Source organism: Peromyscus californicus, unplaced genomic scaffold, assembly GCF_007827085.1.
Source record: "Peromyscus californicus insignis strain IS unplaced genomic scaffold, ASM782708v3 Scaffold_6__1_contigs__length_162567912, whole genome shotgun sequence".
In the NCBI taxonomy this organism is placed as follows: Eukaryota; Metazoa; Chordata; class Mammalia; order Rodentia; family Cricetidae; genus Peromyscus; species Peromyscus californicus.
Window position 1 is genome coordinate 72,192,404 of NW_026294584.1, and position 20,708 is coordinate 72,213,111.

Here is a 20,708-nt window from a genome sequence, read left to right on the forward strand (position 1 = left end):
CCAGAGTACTGGGCCTACTTGCCTCTCTTTGCCAAGGAAAAGGGCCCTTTCCAGTCACCTTCCCAGAAATCAAAAGTCTGCTTCAACATTAGCCTTTGTGAACAGCTGTTAGCTTTACTGAAAGAGCAACTAAAACGTGTAGCCGTGTGTCTCCTGGCCCGCCCTTCCCTGCCTCGGGTAGCTCATCACTGCGTACCCTGGCAGTGGGCTCAGTCTGCCCTTCCCTGCCTCGGGTAGCTCATCACTGCGTACCCCTGGCAGCGGGCTCAGTCTGCCCTTCCCTGCCTCGGGTAGCTCATCACTGCGTACCCCTGGCAGCGGGCTCAGTCTGCCCTTCCCTGCCTCGGGTAGCTCATCACTGCGTACCCCTGGCAGCGGGCTCAGTCTGCCCTTCCCTGCCTCTGGTAGCTCATCACTGCGTACCCCTGGCAGCGGGCTCAGTCTGCCCTTCCCTGCCTCGGGTAGCTCATCACTGCGTACCCCTGGCAGCGGGCTCAGTCTGGCTGACACAGCTTTCCTTTCCTTTCTCTCCGGGTCTACATTCAGGTCTCCCATCTTCGTTGACGATGTCAAATTTGCCCCCAAAGCACTAAGCAATTATCACTCAGCCACTGAGCCATCCCTCTAACCCCCTTTGGAAATCTTTTCTGTTGTTGTTTGAAAAGCCAAAAATGCAGGGGAGTAGAAAATTTTCCATGTGCATTTTTAATATAGATAACAATATACTCACCAGTTTTATTACTACAGTGTGGATCAAGTATGTTGCTTATAAATTCTGCCAGTGTGTTGAAATGGGGAAGGTTTGTTTTTTAACTGTTTTGCAGTACTAGGAATTGAATCCAGGGCCTTAGGCATGCAACACTAAGGAAACCTTCAACCTAAAGCACTTAGGCTCTCCCCTGCCACTCAGCAAGCCCTCCAAAACAGCCTTCTCCGCTGAGCAGAGTCCTCTCACCTCCACGTTGTGTTTCTAGTGGACACTCCAGAGACTGGAACCGGGGAGATGAGGTTCCTCTGCTTGGAGCTGGCTGAGATTAGAGTTGAAAGGCTGGCAAGAATATGAATCTTTTGAGTTTGGGGGATTAAATTACTTAGGTGTGCCTCAGTTTCCTCATCAGCCAAATCGGGGTGTAAATGTGTACGTGGACACATAGTGATGAAGCCACACCGTCACACCCTGAACACTTGGGTCCCAGAGCTAAGTAAGGGCACACCCCACACTCTGGGAAGCAAGCAGTCTGTGTATTTGTTCCTTCTAGGTATTTCATGTAAACAGAGCTATGTATGTCTTCTTGTGACTGATTCACTTTGCCCACTATACTGTCCAGAACGTTCACACATATTGTGGCATCTATCAGAATGGCCTTCTCCTTTGGAGGCTGACTAGCCCTCTGTTGCACAGATATACCACGTTATGTAACCATCCATCCACTTACCTAGAGATCATTTAGCAGACTAGGAAGGTGACCCAACAGGCATCTTTTCCAGCCTTGCTTTCAACTCCTTTGGTACACACTAGGAAGTGGAATTGCTGGGGCATATGGAATGTGTTGAAAAATCTCCGTATTCTACAATGGGCAACCATTTTCATTTCTGCTAGCCATGCATGATGTCTCCAGCTCCCCACGTGGTAGTTGATTCTCTCTTTTTTTTCACTTTCTTTTTATTTATTCTTTGTGTCTTTCACATCATTCATCTTGATCCCATTCATTTCCTGTCCCTGCGTATCCGCCCTCTGCCCTTGCAGCCCCTCCCCCAATAAAATTTAAGAGAAAAAAGAAAAGAAAAAGCACGGGGGGGGGGGGGGGGGGGGGGGGGGGGGTCTCATCATGGAAACTGTAATAATGTGACACAGTGAGTCACGCAGTAGACCCTTTTGCCCATGTACCTTTACTTGTAAGTGTTCATTACAAAGAGTCGTTGGTCTGGTTTGAGGCCTCTGGTTTCTGCTACACTATCAATGCGGAGCCTTCACTGAAACACCTCTTGGTTATCCTGCTGTTGCTCTGTGTTGTGGAAATCCTGCAGCTTTGGATCTTCAGGGCAGTTGATTCTTGCTGCTGCTGTTCTGATGGAGCTAAGTGGCATATGATTATAGTTTGGGGGTTATTTTTAAATAGTGAATTCGTCTTCACAGTGGTACATAGTGTAGGGCCCTGCCGAGGTGACTGAATTTTCTAAAGATTACGTTCAGAAAAGCACAGCTCTTTCACACGTTTGTCTTGTGACTGGTGCCAACTGTGTTCATGAAACACAAACAAGAGGAGTCCCCTAGGCATTGACTTCGATATTTTTATTGTACATTTGGTGCATTTAAAGACACTCCCGAGGGCAAGCACTGGATAGGGACATTACTTGACCTGTAGAGATTTGTACAAAAGGCTGTAAGACCACACAGTCAGTTCCCCCAACAGGAAACAAGGGTTCTCTGTGACACTGCTCCAGCTATGGCATTTCAGTTCTCACAAGATGATTAAAGACATGTACTTAGTGGTTTCTGCAAGAATTCTGTGTGTGACATTTCAGGATGGCTGCCTTCAGTCAGATAAAATACATTTGGACACACACCACAGAACAGGAGCCAAGACTCAGCTCCACGTGGAATAAAACAGCACAGCTAAGGGAGGTACAGAGGAGCTGAGATGCTTGCCCTGCACCTGCCACTCCTCCCCTCCAGGGTTCCTGTCCCAAGAAACCCCCCCCCCCCCCCCCGCACCTCCATGTTTTCTCCCAAAGCTGAGACCTTTGCAATAAAAAGAATGCAGCCAGTGTTTTCGAGACATGCATACCTGGCTGCCCTGTGGGCCTGCATGGTGTGGTATCACCTGTAACAGTGTGGGATGACATTATTTTTTGTGGGTGACAATTACTTGTTATAGCTGCTGATTCACCTGGCAGTAATGGAGTGTCACCAGTGAGCTCCACTAGGCATACACCGGCTTCAGCAGCTTGTGAGGCTGACGGCCACAAACACTGGGTCTTGTGTTAGGCCGTCTCCATGGCTTTTATCAGGTCCTTATTCTATCACAGCTTCGAGACACCCCCAAGAATGGTAAAGACCGTTTCCTATTTACTAACTTATGTCCACGTAAGTGTCTGCCCTCCCACCCCCCCACCCCCCCATGATTCTGTTTTCACCTAGTGGAAATCTCATCCACACACGACTAGCTAGCTTATTGTTAGGTTCTGTGGGGCAGGTAGGAGGCAGGCAGTCTGTCCTTAATGCTCATGACTTATTTCTACACAAAATATGCTCAAGATCCCCCACCCTTGAGGCTTAATAGATATAGGGTGGTCTTCTGGGAAGTTATTTACAGAGTGATCTTAAACATTCCATGTTTATTTCATCCTGAATATCTATTTTCTCCATGTTCAGAAAGCCAACTCCGATTAAGAAATTACCCACGTAAGAAGCATTTCTTCAAAGAGAAATCCGTTAGGAGCATTTTAAAACAAATATTCTTCTACATCTGTCTACTCAAAATCCAGGATCATTTCTGCTGTTAATTTAGATAAAGTCACTGAAGTACATGCAGGCACCTGTCAGATTCCTTACTGTCCTGGTGTCTGTTCCCACCCACCCCAGTGAGAAAAATTTCTATTCTCAGCTCTTGTCCACTGCTTGAGGGGAAAAACCAGGCCCCCAAGGTCTGCCAGGTTGCCCACAGAGGGCTCCTGCGCCCTCTAGTGGTAAAAGGACAACATGGTTGAGGTGTACGACGCTCCAAGCAAGAGGGTTGGCCTTTTTCCTGTGATGCCAGACTAAAGTCAGTATCCAATGACAGAAATAGCCACTGTGTTCTGCAGTGCCCACCTGGGTAACGACATCAAGTTGGCACAGCCATCTGCAACCTTGGCCAAAGTACTGAAAGAAGGTTGTTGTGTTATTATTCACTTTCACTAGACTTCTGATCAAACCCTGAATCGCCTTGGCTGTCTCAGGCAGGTCAGATCTGATGAGCTGGCCTCACAGGTGGAGGTGAGACCACACAGGGAAACCACAGGATGGCTTTCGGCATCACCTTCCTTCAAAAACTCAGCAGGTGGGGTTGGACAGGCAGCTATTGTCTCCTCAAACATCACCCTGCTCCCCTTTGCACCTGCGGGCACTTTCGACTTAGCTGCTCTCCCTGTGCCCCGCTGTGCATCAGCATTAGATGCCAGGCTCAGCCTGCCCAAAGCTCCAGCAACTGCAAGCCATCATTTGGTCGACATGAACTTGTCCCATCTCTCATGTTTTGCCATTTGTTTACACATGGAACTCACAAAACAGTCAAGAAAGGGGCTCACAGCCCACACCCACCCTCTGAAAGGAGGGCTGAAAGAGACCGAGATTTGTCCCAATAAAACCTGTGGCCTGCATTGTGAAATGAGGGCTCAGGTACCCGCCAGCTCACAGCCCCATGGTACTGCAGCTAAAAAGGATCTGGTGACCCCACACCACGCCCGAGATCACTGATGAACCGTTTCTGTTTGCTCAGCCCTGTCAAAACTGACAGCAGATAACTGGGCCCTGCAGCACACCCCCACTAGCTGATCCTCTCATCTACACTTGTTCTGTCAGTCATCTTTACCCCGTGGCCCCTTCGGGAGTAGTGGAGAGTGGCAGTGGATAAGCACCCCCATCCTCTCGCTCCTTCTAGATACCGGTCCAAAGGCAGCTGCTGGACAGCGGGGCATGAGAACTTAGTGGGGAGACCCTGGAGGCCAGGTGCTCAGCACACTGATTTGTGGGGGTCTAGTTAACCAGGCAGTGGGCACAGCTGTCTGTCCTCAGCCTGCCCTGTCTTCCTCACACAACTCCTGGGGAGTCAAATCCTTTTTGCAACCCAATGGTGCCGGAAACAAATGAGTTTAGTTCCAGTGTCTACTGAGACAGTGGCTGCCGGGATCCCAGGTGCCTTCAGCAGTCAAGAGTGCCCCTTCTCTTTCCCTCTTTGGCAGCTCTGTGAACTCTGCCCAGGGCCATTTAATGACTCTTATAAAAGGTGCTGACAACCAAGTCACAAGTCATTTCTGCACAGGGCCATGTCCTCGCATGGGTGCAGTGATGGATGGGAAGGTCCAGATAACATGGATGCCCAGCTCTCCACATATATGTGGAAGCAGGTCTGGTCCACCGCACATGGACACAGCTCACAGAAGACAGATCTTTCAGAGTCACAAACACTGGGGCAGAGCTGGGACTGTACCCAGGGGTACTCTGTTCATCCCCATTGGCTTTGTTTCCCAAGACATACCTGTGGGGACTGTGAGCTACACATAAGCCTGTGCTTTGTGGAGGAAGGCTGGGGGGAGGGATTCTCCCCCATCGACACACATAAAAGCCTTCAGTATGAACAAAAGCCGTTTGTTAACCTTGAAGAGACCACTATCTAGAGAGGGACCAGGACCTTCACAGCTCTTGTCTTTCCCACCAGCGTGGCCCTGCAGCCCTGTCCAAGGCTGAGGGAACTCTAGTTCTCCTAAGGTGCCCATTGTCACTGAAATACAAGAAGGTCTTCAAGCCTGAAGCTTATCACACAATGGAGCAAGAGGCATGAGGGGTTGCGTTACATAGCGAAGTGGGGGAGGGTGCTAAGCTGAACAGAGGGAACATTTAGACACAAGGAGGCCACATGGTAAGTCTCGTTTTACTCAAACAGAAGAGTGTTTCTCTGCTGGTAATTTAGTTGGGTGGGAAGTTTGAAGTAAGGGCGAGGATGCTTACATCACTTAAAGAACTTCATCTCGGTGTCCACACAGTCATAGAAAAGGTCCCCCACCTCAGCAGGGTCTGGGGGCTCGGGGCTGCTCAGGATCTCTTCCATGGCTTCCAAGCCTTGCTTCTCCAACTCCAGCATGGTCTTCCTCAGCGTGCGACCTTGCTCCTGAGGAAGGACACAGCCATGCAGAACAGCACGTGTTATGGCAGTGGACACTGGCAGCTCAGGGTCCAGCTGGATTTCCTGCTCACAGCACCATCTACCCCCTGCTCTGTTCCCAAACCACCACTACCAGGGCTGCTCTAGAATGTGGTTACATCACCAGCCTGCTCGGAACACTTCTACAGCCTCCAGATGTCTGATTCAGAGGTGCTGACTACTGAGCGGTAGTCAGGGCACACGGGCCTCTTGCTTTGTGTATCCAACCCCTTCGGCTGTATGCATTGCTACACTCCATGACAATCTCTCCCCATTGTTCAGGTGACTCCGCACTCTGGAGGCCCTTCCCTCCCTTAACACTAGATCAACTTGAGCCCATCTTCAGACTTCTGTGGAAGGCCTTCCCTCCAGAATGCAATACCTTCTCCCTGCCATCATCACCGTCATCTGTATTGTGATGACTGGCCTGCGTGGCTGTGTCTCCAGTCATACCCTGACCTCCTGGAGAGGAAGAGGCTTGTATCTACCTTGTGACAACTGGAGCACTGTAGGCATTCTTAAAAAAGATAGTCTATTAAAGGGTTAAATGGCTCAATTAATAAACATGCCATGGATATCCCCATGTCACTTTTTTCCATGATGGTGGTTTCCAGCGGGGCCAAGGCTGCATGTCAATTTCCATAATGATGGTTTCCAGGGGGGCCAAGGCTGCATGTCAGGCTGGCAGCCAAACTTGGCGATATCTAGGAGTCTCTCAGGTGATACTGACTTGGGCAGCATGGAAGCTGCAGGATAGAAGGGGTTATGGAGAGCAGCTGAGGCTTGGCGCTGTGGGAAGCCATTGGTGATGACACAACCTCAGCTGCAGTGGAGACCCCGAGCCTATTGAAGACACTGGGACCAGTGTGTGACCACTAAGGACCCCAGCAGATGCGGAATGGAGCTGGCCTAAGCCTGTGACAAGCTGGGTGCTTTAAAGATGACAGTGCCTGAGAAATGGAGTTGTCCAAACCTTTGGGAACCCGGAAAATTTTAAGTGAGTCTCAGATACCACACTAAGCTCTAGGCTACAGGACTCGATTTATGATGCTGGGTGTCAATTTTGCTTTGATTTGATTTGAACTGTGCCCTGGTTCTTAGTTTCTTGAAATAAGAAACATGTAACTTTTCATTTTGCAGGAGCCCAAATTAAGAGATGTGGGATTTTTTGCCGGGCGGTGGTGGCGCACGCCTTTAATCCCAGCACTCGGGAGGCAGAGCCAGGCGGATCTCTGTGAGTTCGAGGCCAGCCTGGGCTACCAAGTGAGTTCCAGGACAGGCGCAAAGCTACACAGAGAAACCCTGTCTCGAAAAACCAAAAAAAAAAAGAGATGTGGGATTTTTAAAGAGAACTAAGACTTTTAAAGTATTAAATTTTATTTTATTTGTTTATTTATTTTTAAGACAGTCTCTCTCTCTCTCTCTCTCTCTCTCTCTCTCTCTCTCTCTCTCTCTCTCTCTCTCTCTATGTAGCTAGTCCTGGCTGTCCTGGAACTCACTCTATAGACCAGGCTGGCCTCAAGCTCACAGAGATCTGCCTGCCTCTGCCTCCTGAGTGCTGGGATTAAAGGTATGTAGCGTCACACCTGGCTAAAGTATTAAAATTTTTAAAGACTTTAGGGCTTGTGAAGTTATATTGTTTTATACTAATGCGAGATCTTACAGATGAACAAGATAGGAAAGGTTGTGTATTTCTGTGTCAGGCTGGTAAGGGATCAATTGTGCCAGTTAGTATTTTTGTCACTTTGACACAAGACAGGGTCATCTGGGAAGAAAGAACCTCAGTTGAGAAATACGTCAATCAATCTGTAATGTAGGCAAACCTGTGGCGAATTTTCTTGATTAATGGTTCACCTTGGAAGGCCCAGCTCACTGTGACCAGGTCCATCCCACCTTGGGCAGATGGTCATGGGGTATATTAAAAAAAAAAAAAAAGGAGGCTAAGCAGGCATGAAAAGCAAACCAGTAACAGCATTCCTTCATGGTCTTGGCTGCAGTTTCTACCTCCTGCCTCCTGCTTTGAGCTCCCGCCCTGGCTTCCCTCAGTGGGGTACTGGGATCCAGACATGTAAGTCAAATAAACTCTTTCCTCCCCAGATTGCTTTTGGTCAGGGTATCTACTACAGTCACAGAAAGCAAATTAGAACAATGTGGTGTATGTGTGTGTGTATGGTGCGTGTGTACACGTGTAGATGTGCATTCCTGTACTCATGCATGTTAGGTGCATGGAAGCAGAGGCCAGAAGAGGATGTTAGGTGTCTTGCTCCAGCTTATGACCTCAGAACAGGGCCTCTCAGTGAGTCTGGAGCTAGGCTGGTTACTAAGGAACCTGAGCAATCAATTCTCTTTCCTCTGTGCCCCACAGCACTGTGATTACAGGCTTGCACAGCCATGACCAGCCTTTTACGTAGGTGCTTGGAATCTAAGCTCAGATCCTCATGGAGGCACAGCAAGCGCTCTCGCTTACCTAGTAATTCCTCTGGCCTCAGTCATTGCCTTTTCCGCTTTAGATAACTACAGTGCTAACTAGAAGAAAGCGGGGGGGGGGGGGGGGGGGGCTGGAGAGATGGCTCGGTAGTTAGGTGTACACTCTGTCCTTATAGAAAACCTGAGTTCAAATCCTAGCACCCATGTTGAGCAGCTCACAACTGCCTATAACTCCAGATCCAGGGCATCTGACACCTCTGCCTTCCTTGGACACCTGCAATCATGTGCACAGAGACGCAGGAATAAAAATAAATCTACAAAAGACAATGAAGTGTGTGCCAGTTTATCTAGAGATGGTTCCTTCCTTCGGGACAGCGTAGGCCTGTGAAAGTCGTGGTACAAATAGTGGGGAAAGCTGAGGAATGTCTGACAACTACATTTCTTCTCCCTCTCAAAAATAAAGCGTAGGTTTGGGGTTTTCATGAGCTACTGTGGGCATTTACCAGGTGCTAGGGAACACTAGGGACTGCTAGGGATTTTTCTTCATTGGGTTGCTGTGTTCTAACTTTATTAGCCAAAGCTTTTCAGGTATAACAGTTGTACTGGGGACTTGAGAATCTTTATCTTTTTTTTTTTTTTTTTTTTTTTTTTTTTTGTATCACGATAGGATATTCATAGCATAGAAGCTACCTTGGAGTGTGGAGCTGTTTTGCACACTCATACTGTGATACCCCAAGTTCACACCGCCTTTGGGCAGTTACCATTTAGAAATGGCATATGACTCATTCCTGACAGTACAGCTTTACACCAAGATTTTATCTAGCGCATCTCTGCTGCTCTGAGGTCAGCAGCGATGAGGAAGAGACCCTCAGCCCACTGGAGTCGGAGTAACGACAGAAGCGGAGGCTTCATCTTCTTTGGTTTCAGGAGAGTTGGTAGGAAAGTTAACACCTGCTTTCTCTTTCTGAGAGAGACCCGCAGGGCTAGAGAAAAGGGATGTGTGTGCAGCCACCTCCCTGCCTCCTTTCCTGTTGACCTCCACCATCCTCCCTGGACCTCCTCCAAGCTCACCTGGTCACTCTCAATGACAGCACGTGCCCACTCATGAGCCTTGTATAGCTCATGCCGGCGGTCTGGCTTCTCCTGGAACCGAGGTTCCTTTTTGGCTGGGTCATCGTCACCAAAACAGGGTGACTGTGCTTTGGGGACAAGTTTTACGTCATCGACAAAGATGAATGGCTTGAATATGGACCTGTAGAGAAAGCAAAGCAGCATTAGCCAGACTGAGCTTGGTGCCTGGAGCGTCCAGTGATGAGCCAACTGAGGCAGGCAGGGGCAGGCCAAGAGACACACGGCTGCATGTTTTCGTCGCTATTTCTATAAAACTAGCAGCTGTTTACAAAGGCTGATGGTGAAACAGACTTTTGCTGCTCTGGGAAGGCGACTGGAAAGGTCCCTTTTTGTTAGGAAAGAAGGGTAAGTAGATGCAATGCTCCAAGACAGGGGAGAATAAACCATGTATTTGAATGGAACAGAGGACTGCCCCTTTCTCTCCTGGGAAGGCAGCAGTTTTCGATTTTGATCTTAAGGGTCTACTTGAAAAATCTTTGAAGTATCTCATAGACTAGAGGAGGACAGATTAAGGTGTTATCAGCTAAGCCCAGAGGCCCCAGAGAGGACATGATCAGGGAGGGAAACAGAAGGCTGGCTGGCTAAGAGCTGGCGCTGAGCAGAGAAGGTGGTCGATGCCTCCTGCCCCATTTGCCTCCTATTCTCCTGGCAGGATGAGCATATCTTAGAGGAAATAGCTGAGTCCGGGTACACGCACACATGGACTTGTGAATATCTGGGTATGCATCACACAAATACACATACACACCCCAAAGCAGCTACACATATAAAGAGCTGTACAGGACGAGAGATACCCACAGCTGGTTAACAGCTGGAAGAAAGCCTTATTCTCCCCCTCTCCCCTCCACAGCCCAAGAAAACACAGCTGGGACAGAGGTGCAATTCTAGCAGACACCCTGGGGGCCACTTGTGATAACAACAGGAGAAAATGAGAAAGTGGGCCTTTCACACTCTTTGGGGTGTGATGTATTTGTGTGGTTTACGTCTTTTCTTCTCCTCTGAGTGTTACCGGTGGTCCCACTTCAAGAAGCCATGAAGAGGTTAAAAGTGAGCTGGGATGTGGACTTCCTCAGCTCTGGCACATGTAAGACTCGAGGCGGCTAGAGCTCCCTCGCCATTGTGCTACACAGTCATGGACACTCTGACCTGAAAAGGACCATGAACCTGTCACCCTTGCTGTCTTAGATATGTCCTTAGATTTGCAGTGTCAACATCACTCAGAGCCCTGGAACCAGCCCTGTCCTGCTGACTCAGAACCAGCATTTAGCAAGACCTGAAGGGATTTATAATATCTAGGACCGAGGGACACCGCCATGGGTAATGTGCTGATAAGTGACGTCTAGGTTTGTTTTCCGAGGCCATGGTAGGAAAGAAAGCTTGACAGGGAGAGACACGCATCGTGACATGCAGAAGTAAGGCCTAAAGGCCAAAGGCAGCTAGACCTCTGCATTGGAGCTGGGAGAGTGTGTGGTGCAGGTTAAGGACAACTGTCTGGCACTCTTCTGTCCTCTCAGGTGACACACACATTTACCAAAAATGAGTCCACCTGAACGTCTCAAAAAATTAATGAAAAATGAGGGAACAGGTGGGTTGGAGCAATAGCTCAGTAGTTAAGATTGGAGCGCTTGCAGAGGACCTGGGTTCAATTCCCAGGGCCCACATGCAGTTCACTATCTTCTGGAACTCCAGTTCCAGGGGAATCAGATGCCCTCTTCTGGCCTCTGCAGGCCCTGCATGCATGTGGTGCATAGAGATACATGCTGGTAACACACTCATACACATTTAAAAAACAGTATTTTAAATGGGGGTGGGGGGGACAGAGGTTCTCAAAGAACTAATAACAACAACAAAAACCCTGACCCATTCTTCAGCGCTGTCTGCCAGACAACACAACACACGCCAGCTAGGTTGTCCCAGGGCCCTTGTTACTCAGCCTTTGTTTGGTTGGTTGGTTTGTTTTGTTTTTTCGAGACAGGATTTCTCTGTGTAGTTTTGGTGCCTGTCCTGGATCTCACTCTGTAGACCAGGCCGGCCTCAAACTCACAGAGATCCGCCTGCCTCTGCCTCCTGAGTGCTGAGATTAAAGGTATGCACCACCACCGTCCCGCGTTACTTAGCCATTACTAAAGGAAATCCCAGAATAGAGGGGAGTTACCCATGGACAGAGGAACACACTGTCACTTCCTGCAGCCTCTTGGGACTAGATCATTGCTTTCTCGTCTCCAGACTGCTGGGTGTGAAGGAGGAGTTAGTACAAAGCTTCAAACTGTCTGAACCAATTGTGATTACCTCTCAAGGGAGAAGAGGAGGAGAGGAAGAAAAAAGTGTGTGCCCAGCACCCACTGGCATCAGACTGCTGCCATCCAGTTCTTCTGGTCTCTGACCATACAGTTGTCATAGCAATAAGCATCCTCCTTGTCCCATAGGGTGAGCAGCATTTAGATGGTTGCAGTCTGTGCATGTGATACAGCAGCACCCTGGCTGGCCTAGGGACCCTTCTGCCCATGCAGTCCAAACACTCCTTTCAGGGCTGTACCAAACAGAGCCAGTGACAGACAGAACTGCTGAGCAGCTGAGTGGAACCTCCTTGGAAGGAGACCTCCCATTCTCATTGACCCCAGGGACACGGCACAGGATGCTCATCTGTGACATGCTGCCTCCTCAGTCCACCAGTCTCTGCCCTCTACTACCCAAACTCCAATGGGAAGGGAGGAGTGATCTCTTCCAGAGAACCCTGCCCTGCTTCCTGTGCTCTGACACACTGGTCACACCAGGCACGGCAGCCCAACAGCTCTAAACTGAGTGAAAACAGGAGGGACAGACAGTTGGACTGAGGCTGCGAACGGGAGTGCATCTGGCCAGATGTAAGGCCAGTGGTTTTTCTCTGCTTCTCAAGTGGACTGACGTGATGGCTACGGTTTCTTCCAGCACCTAAAGCTGCTCTGCTGGCTCTGCGCCTTTCCGTGGCCATTTCTACGAGGCATGCCAAGTTGTCATTCCAACTACTGTAAGTTCGTGCCACCCACAGTGTATCTTCTGCATCCAATATATAGGGGGAAATGGAGCGAAATACAGGAACTCAGTATAATGTCAGCCTCCCTCACCACCTACTGAATGTCAAGTTAGTTTACTGAACGATGATGTCAAGTGCCAGGTGGCTTTTCTAAGGCAAAGGGTACCATATGTTTAGCCTTCTGAACACCCTTTCTATTTGAAAACTAAACACTAAATTATGAGTGGGTCCCCATAATATTTGGAACTGCCAGAGCTTCCCCAGAGTTCTTTTTTCAGGCTGTGAAAAAGTCAGCATCCTCAACTGCAAAATATGTGAGGCATCAATTTGTGATTAAAGGTAAACTTGATAGTGGATAAAGAATGTAAATCACAAAACTATGTAATTCTAGCTATTATAAAATGGTAATAACTGTTGCTAATAACTGGCTGAAGAAATATCTGTCATTCATGTCTGATCATTTGTACCTCTGGCCCATGCTCTACAAAGAAAATGTGGGACACTCGGCAGCTGGCAAACATTCTAATGTTTTGCCAATCTTTAATGCAAAGCACACTTATGATTCTAAATAGACAAGGGCATGCGCCGGCATCTTTCCACACCTGAGCCTTAGACGGCAACTTCTTCAATGCACTTGAGTGCTAATTAACGCCCACAGAGATTAAATGACTTGACCAAGGTCACACGATGAGGTGGAGTCAAAGCTGAAACTGCCTCTCTGAGTCATGGCTGTACCACTCAGGCCACACTGCTCCAGTATCCCTGGGGGCCGCACTGCTTCCAGGTAGGAGGGAATGGCCCCATTTTACACATGAGATGTGTGAGGCTCACAGAGTTCAGTGCTTTGTCCAAAACTGCTCTCCAAATAAGTGTCTAAATTCAGATCTTCTCAATGTGAAATAAGCTCTCCCCACCACTTCTCACTCTTTACCCTCCATCTGCCTTTTGTACACACGTACTACTACAAAAGGCAATAGCTCTGGTCAGCGAACAGTCTGACCTCAGACACAACTTTGTTCTTGCTGAAGATAGAGACACTCCCCAAGTGGCTAGGCTGGGCTCATCTTGTGACCAAATTTCCTGAGGGACAGGAGACACAGTAAGGAACAATACACAGGCCCTAGCTCAGACGAATCTGTTCAACCCTGGGGTGGGGAGTCGGGTAGGAGGGGACCTGCCTAGAATAACCAGTTTCTCTCAAAATGTAGGTATCATTCTAAATGGCTCATCTGTGGTCATATGACAATGTCACTCTAATCTTACTGTCAGCTGAGATCAGAACCCCTCAGTGAAGGAGCTTGCATTGTATGGAAGCACTGGGAAGGGACATTGTACACAACACTGGGAAGAGACATTGTGCAGGAGCACTGGGAAGGGACATTGTACAGGAGCACTGGGACATTGTACGGGAGCACTGGAACATTGTACACAGCACTGGGAAGGGGAGCTGCACTTGAGGAGCACCCAGTGGCCCTACAGACACATGGTGGGCTAGGTCAGAAGCCTGGAGGCATCTTGGAAGGTCAGACTATAATAGGAAAAGAGGAGAGAGATGGTGTAGGAGGGATAAAGAGTGGAATTGAAAAGGATATGGGTGCCATTTGGTCCAGGGCCCCCCACTCCACATGCTGGTTGTGCCTTGTGGACCCAAAGGCCTTTTGTGCTTCCTCTAGGAACAAATAAGTACCATCTAAAGCTGACAATTACCCCGATGGTACAATCTGGGCCAATCCTTGAGGGGACGGGTGCTGCTCCTTCTACCTCTCAGCATCATCTCTCCTGTTAAGGCAACTGTATCCTTCCCCTTTGGGCTCCCCAATCCTTGAGTCTGCGTGGGCTTGCTTACATCCAGGGCCTGCCTCTCAGTGTTGTCCCAGTCTAACAACTACACCTCTCAAAAGAAATAAGCTCAGATTTGTGGTGTTTGCTGATTTCTATGGTGTAAATGCTCTCTCTGTGGCCCATGTGGCCCCACCAAAGACATCACAGTGCATGGGCTGGCACTGATAAACACAAGTACTCTGACTGCCACATACCCTAACAGTCTACCCTTGACAGACTAAAAGAACCAAGGTACCTCTCTAAATATTCTTTCCCTTCCAACCTGCCACATCTGTGGAGCATCAGCAAGTACTGATTTCTCAGGAAATGGCTCCTATAGGTCAGAGCCGGTTCCCCAAAGCCAACCAGCATCACTGTCAATAAGTGAAAAGCCTGCTGACTCAGCAGAGCAGCAACATTACAGTGGAATTTGTCTCCTTGGTAAGCTTGTTTAAAGGGCCTTTGCCTCTCCCTCAAATATTCAAGTGCTGATTTTCCTTCTCCTTTGACCCCCAAATTTACATGGTGCCTGGCACAGGAGAGGAGGGGGCATGGGAGATGAAGGGACGAAGGGAAAAGTCGGATGTGAAAGCCAGCTAAGATCTGTAGATTAATGTGTGGGGCATGACGGAGAAGGACCCAAGCAGACGGAGCCCCAGACAGAGCCTGATACCAACTGGGAGGAGCAATTCATTGTCTTGAAACATTTCTGCATTTTAATCCTAGCAGAAGTCAGCTGAGATAGCCTTAATTACACTACCTGATGACAAAAGACAGTGTTCATTGTGCCCAATTACGGAGAAGCACTGAGGTGTCAAACAGGGTGACAACTAACTGCAGTCCTGAGTCACAGTGGGCGACATGGCCCGTTTCTCCTTGGAAGACAACGCTGATCTGTCTTCTCAAAGGACTATCATCTTCAACAAGGGCTTTCCAATTAATTGAACCATGAATAATTTTCTTTTTCTTTTTTTTTTTTTTTCAGAGCTGAGAACCGAACCCAGGGCCTTGTGCTTGCTAGGCAAGCTCTCTACCACTGAGCTAAATCCCCAGCCCCGAATAATTTTCTTTTAAAATTACTTTAAAGTTTCCACTTAGTACCAGAAGGAGATCTCACAACCCATTGGATTAAGCAGCCTGCTTCAGCCTGAGCAATAGGATTGATTCTTCTCTGAGTGTTCTGGACAAAAAGTCTCATATCCTAAGCAAAGTTAGAGTGGGGTCTCCACGTAACAGGGCCCTGGAGTGTGGTCCAGCCAAACCCACTACTTGAAAGACACCTGTTTCCTAAAGAGTAAAGTCTGTACACCTTGGTAGAATACTCCATACTCAGAAGCAGAACTCTTACTGCTCCTGGAGAGCCCCTTGGCCCACAGAGCCCTTGGGAGACAAGTCTTAGCCTATTAGGAGGGGCCTGGACACAAACAGATGTGAACACAGGATCTGCTAGGCCAAAACATGGAGGAAGGCGGGGATAAAATCAACACCAAGCAGGTGGAGTTGGGGGTGCGGGTGAGGAATGATCCAGAGAGAGTGCCAGGAATACTGCAGAGTGACTGACACAGGGAAGGGCCAACAGCTGAGCATGACTGAGTTTGGTGAGTAGAAGGTAGGGAAAGGCCCAACAGAAACCTAGTAGCCAGCCTCGTATACGAGAAGGTGCATACCCAGCCAGTTCTGGTGGTGCAGACCTGTGATACTAGATGGGGGAGACCCCCAATCCTGGCTGTTCCTCCTAGAGGATGTGCCCTCAGCACTGTGCAGTACTGCCTCCCTGCTGAAGCAGGTGCGGGCAGAAAGCAGTTCTCCAAAACATGTCCAAAAATGGCAGGTACTTCCACATGTACCACCCCTGGACCATTTTGTCCAGTAAGAACTGGTTCCCTTTGTAAACCTTGGGCATCCCTGTCTCTGGACCTTACTGTGTTTTATGCATATTTGTGTTGTCATCTATAACCCAATGCTTGGGCCATGATCTATACTCAACAACAATAAACTGGATTCCATGACTAGAATGAACATCATGTGGCTGCAGGCGAGCAGCCCACCTTATCACAGCTCCTGTACTACACTGCCCAGGCTGAGAACGAAGAAAAGTATCCAAGGAAAGGACATGGCCACGAGCTTGTGCCTTCTGCCTACCTGACGTGTTTTAGACAAACCTGGAAGGATCCGGGGTCCCAGTGAAGTAGTGGATGCACGGTGAACTTCGGTTCTGAGGCAGGACAGACACTATACTGGATGTAGTGAGGAAAGACTCAGAGTCTATGCAAACTCCACTGGCTTTATCCCGTAAGATGTTAATCATCGTCTGCACGGTGATGCTTTCTGAGAGAGAGAGAGAGAGAGAGAGAGAGAGAGAGAGAATATAGCTGTGAAGGCTGGCAACCAAGACTGATTCACTTTTTTTCCATTTACTTCTCAACTACTGAATATAATTCCCAATTGCCCTGATAAACTCTGGCCAATGGGAGATGAGCAGGAATGGTGTCTGCACATCTCTGGTCACACCCATGCTCTGGCCTTCACTTTTTCCTCCTGCCTTCCTGCTGGCTGGGAGAGGTCAACAAGTACTTCACAAACTGTATCCCAGAGTTGAACAGAAAAATCCCCAGTCCTGGACTTTCTCAATCCATATAGATGCTAATGTGGGAAAGAAATGGCTTCCATCCCCTTTAAGCCATATTAACTCAGATCTCTTTGTTATAACCTTACCTCTACCTCAACTAGTGCAATGACCGAACAGACACACACAAGAAACTGTGTGGTGCCTAAACGTGGCCCTCCACACTCTCACCTTCATGCCTACTTGCTAATCAGGGTAAGAATGACCACTTCACAGTGTGAAACACACAGAGAAGCATTCAGAGTGCCCAGTCTTTAGGACTACGGACTCTAAATTCAGATGAGTGGGTTGAGTCCCTGACAACACATGATCCCACTCTGTCACGTCCTCCTGTGCCTATGACTCTGTAAAACAGTCTTTCAACTGCATGTGGTGGCTCATGCCTATAATCTCAACATTCAGAAGGCTGAAGCAGGAGAAGTACTAATTTGAGGCCAACCTGGGCTACATAGTTAGTTCCAGGACAGCCTGAGCTAAACAGGGAAACCTTTCTCAAAATACAAAATCAAACCAAATCAAAACTGAAACATGACCGCTTTGTGGAAAAGCAGTTGGCTAGCCATGGACCCCAAGTTTCAGGTCAGAACCTGCAATAAATTCACTCTTCCTCAAAACCCCTCCCCAAAGTACCAAAAACAAGCATGCAAGCCAACAATCCCACTCTTAGCCTGAGTGCACAAAGATGAACTCAAACAGAGAGAAGATTCCTTATGTCCTCTTTGTAAATCTCTTACATTTTACACACAATATTAACAATGTCTTTGGTTTCATGACCTACCCAATGTCCCGATTTCCTGCCTCACTGTCGTATTAATTTGAATTTGTCTCTGACAGGTTGGTAGTATCTCTGACATCTTCTGTCTTGTATTTCTTCCCTTGCTTAGTCCCTGCCATGTCTCCTAAGGTTCCCCAGTCTGGATTGGGCAGGTGGCGCCCCCTGGAGTTATAACGTGCTCCTCCACCCTGTGCTTCTGGTTAACTAGTGCCGATTTAGGGCTGATGTTTGAGCAAGATAAATAATTTCATCACTAGTTTTATTTTAGCTTAAAACATTTGGAACTTTCTCATGAAGCTCACACTTAAAAATGAATACTCCCATGCCTTTATATACAACAATTTCTACAGCAAAATCCCAAAGCAATATTCTACATCAAGGATCAGAAAATGTTTTCATAAAGAACCAGATAGGGGATATGTTAAGCCTCTGGACCATGTGTTCTCCGTCACCCTGTCCTCACAGCAATTCAGCTCCACCACTATAGAACAAAGATGGCCAGCGGCAGTACATAATGAAATGAGTTTGTGCTGCAGTTTGGACTTGAAATGTCCTCCAAAGGCCCAAGTGCTCAGACTATGATGCTAATATCATGTGAGACGGCCTAATATAAGAAAGATAGACTGGTTGGGGGTGTGGTCTTGAAGAGATATTGGGACTCTGTCCAACTCCCACCACACACTCACACACACACACACACACACACACACACACACACACACACTCACTCACTCAGTCACTCATTGCTTCCTAGCCATCATGACATAAGCAGCTTCCCCAACAAGCTTCTACTGCCATGACACCTGTTCCCACCTCAGACCCAAAAGCAACAGAGCAACTGATCATGCCCAAAATCTCTGAATCTATAACCCAAAGTAAACCTTTTCTCCTGATAAGTTTTTTTTTTTCAAATCTCTGGAATTTTGCTACAGTGATAAGAAAACTGAATAGCATACTATGGCTGTTTTCCAATAAAACTTTATTCACAAAAGAACCCACTACTAGAGGACATACTTTGCAGCCATTAGTTCTAAATGATCTTTTGATTGACAAATATGCATGTATAACTAATAAATACAAAATGTGACCATTATAAACCTGGGGGGCAGTTTCTATTCACACATATAAGGAGCCATCTGATCAACACATCTACTTAAATATGGGTTCTTAATCAGAGTTCAGTAGTGTATGGCATTGCTAAATGGGTTATAAAGAGAATCCAGTTCAATAGTCCAATGCAGAAGTTCATGGGTAGAATCTATACCCAGGCGCCACAGGAGGACCTCAAAGTGAGCAGAGGCTTATCCTGCTGGCTAAGTGGGTTAGGGAAGAGGGGTTCTCCCAAGTTTCTGGAGCTATAAGGAAGGCTGCAGTGAGTAGTACCACAAAGAATCACATGATAGCAGTGTTCACATCAGTAGGAATAGAAACCCCCACAGGTTCCTACAGGTGTGGAAGCTGTGTGTAACACATGCAAGCCGGCCCCTGGCCTGCACACCAGGACGTAAGATAGACGTGGGTCTTTAACATGCAAGGCTTATTCCCTACTCCTCCTGTTTATTGATCCTCTCAAGTTCAGTCAAGAACAAGAGTATAAGGAGAATTGTAAGGGGCAGGTTAACTTACCCTCCTGCTTTTCTAAGCTGTCTTTGCCTGCACAGCAGTCCAGGTGGTCATCAGCTGGAGAAAAAACCTGGGCAAAATTGAATTCATCCTCTCCTGTCCACCAGCCTTGACTCTGAGCATACGTCCTGAGTTCTGGATGCTCCTCATCCATCTTAGTTGAGAGTGAAAGCTGGTTGCAAATGCACCTCACTCCCTCTGCAAAGAGGTGGATGTGTGGTTAGTGGCAGGAACCCCAAGACTACAGGGAGAAATCAGTTCCACTTCTGAGAAGAGAAACACAGAATCCTTGATCCTCACTCCAGGAGACATCCTCAAAGGTTCAGCCTGTCTCCATCAGACATTATTATAGCTTAGATGGACATCAGCTTTACTGATCTTAAATTCACAAACAAAATGAAACACTAAAGGCCCTTTATTCACACTAAATAAGCCCCAAGCACTCATGTTTACAGGAAAACTGAGCAGTTCTTTGAAAGGACTGCTGGGCTCACAAGACTTGGGGATCTATATGTGATTCGCAACAGCAGTGGTTCTCAACCTGTGGGTTGTGACCCCATTAAGGAGTGCATATCAGCTATCCTGCATATCAGATATTTACATTGTGATTCATAACAGTAGCACAATTACAGTTATGAAGTGACAATGAAGATGATTTTATGGTTGGGGGGTCACCACAACATGAGGAATTGTATTAAAGGATCGCAGCATTAGGAAGGCTGAGAACCACTGCTATTCAGGGATACTCCACAACACTCACAGGCTCCCCATCTAGAGGAGCACTCCTGCCACCCCCACCACCACACACTCCCACAGATGAAGGGTGCCTTGGTCCCTAAGTTTCAAATGATGTCTAGACTGCAGAGGCCAGGTTACCATTGCTAGATCAAAAGGGCCCTTCACACAGGCTGCTCTCAGGAAGCATGCTGAGTTTCCAAATTCTTGGAGAATGAAGAACTAAGAAAAAAGCTCCAATGGACCACTTACTGCCTGAATCCCACTACAGCAGAGCCCTTGCTGCCTGACTCTGGATCCCTAGAAGCAAGATCAGCTGGACCGAGTTTTCCCAGGATGCCTTGCTTTGATGATTTACACCTCCAAAATATGCACTCCTGACTGAGAGGCACCGGTTGCTTGGCCATTCATTTTTTTCAGAGGGTATCACTAATATAAAATATAATTAAGCAATAGAAAACAGCTATGGTCCAAACAAGTGAGTTTGATACCATTCATACTAAGCCATTCAAAGAAAGAACTGTTTTTGTATACACAACAGATGTTATTTTCCTAGAGGGCTGATTTACAGTAGACATTTGTTTTTAAGAATCAGACTGAGAGCACAGAGTGCATTAACTCCTACCAACATCAATCACAGTGCTGTTGGGGTAG

General features: G+C 47.7%; 1 protein-coding gene across 2 annotated transcripts in view; it reads right to left on the reverse strand.

The window, feature by feature from the left end:
• Positions 1-2,278: 2,278 nt before the first annotated feature.
• The window catches only part of Scrn1 (secernin 1), a 66,782-nt gene continuing 48,352 nt past the window's right edge, over positions 2,279-20,708 (reverse strand). For both annotated transcript variants that reach the window (XM_052718978.1, XM_052718977.1), the window contains 4 exons: positions 19,323-19,517; positions 16,458-16,623; positions 9,402-9,582; positions 2,279-5,870 (listed from right to left, as the gene is read on the reverse strand). In XM_052718978.1, the coding sequence (XP_052574938.1) occupies positions 5,712-5,870; positions 9,402-9,582; positions 16,458-16,623; positions 19,323-19,517 (701 nt within the window). In that variant the 3' untranslated portion in view covers positions 2,279-5,711. The remainder of the gene's footprint in view (positions 5,871-9,401; positions 9,583-16,457; positions 16,624-19,322; positions 19,518-20,708) is intronic.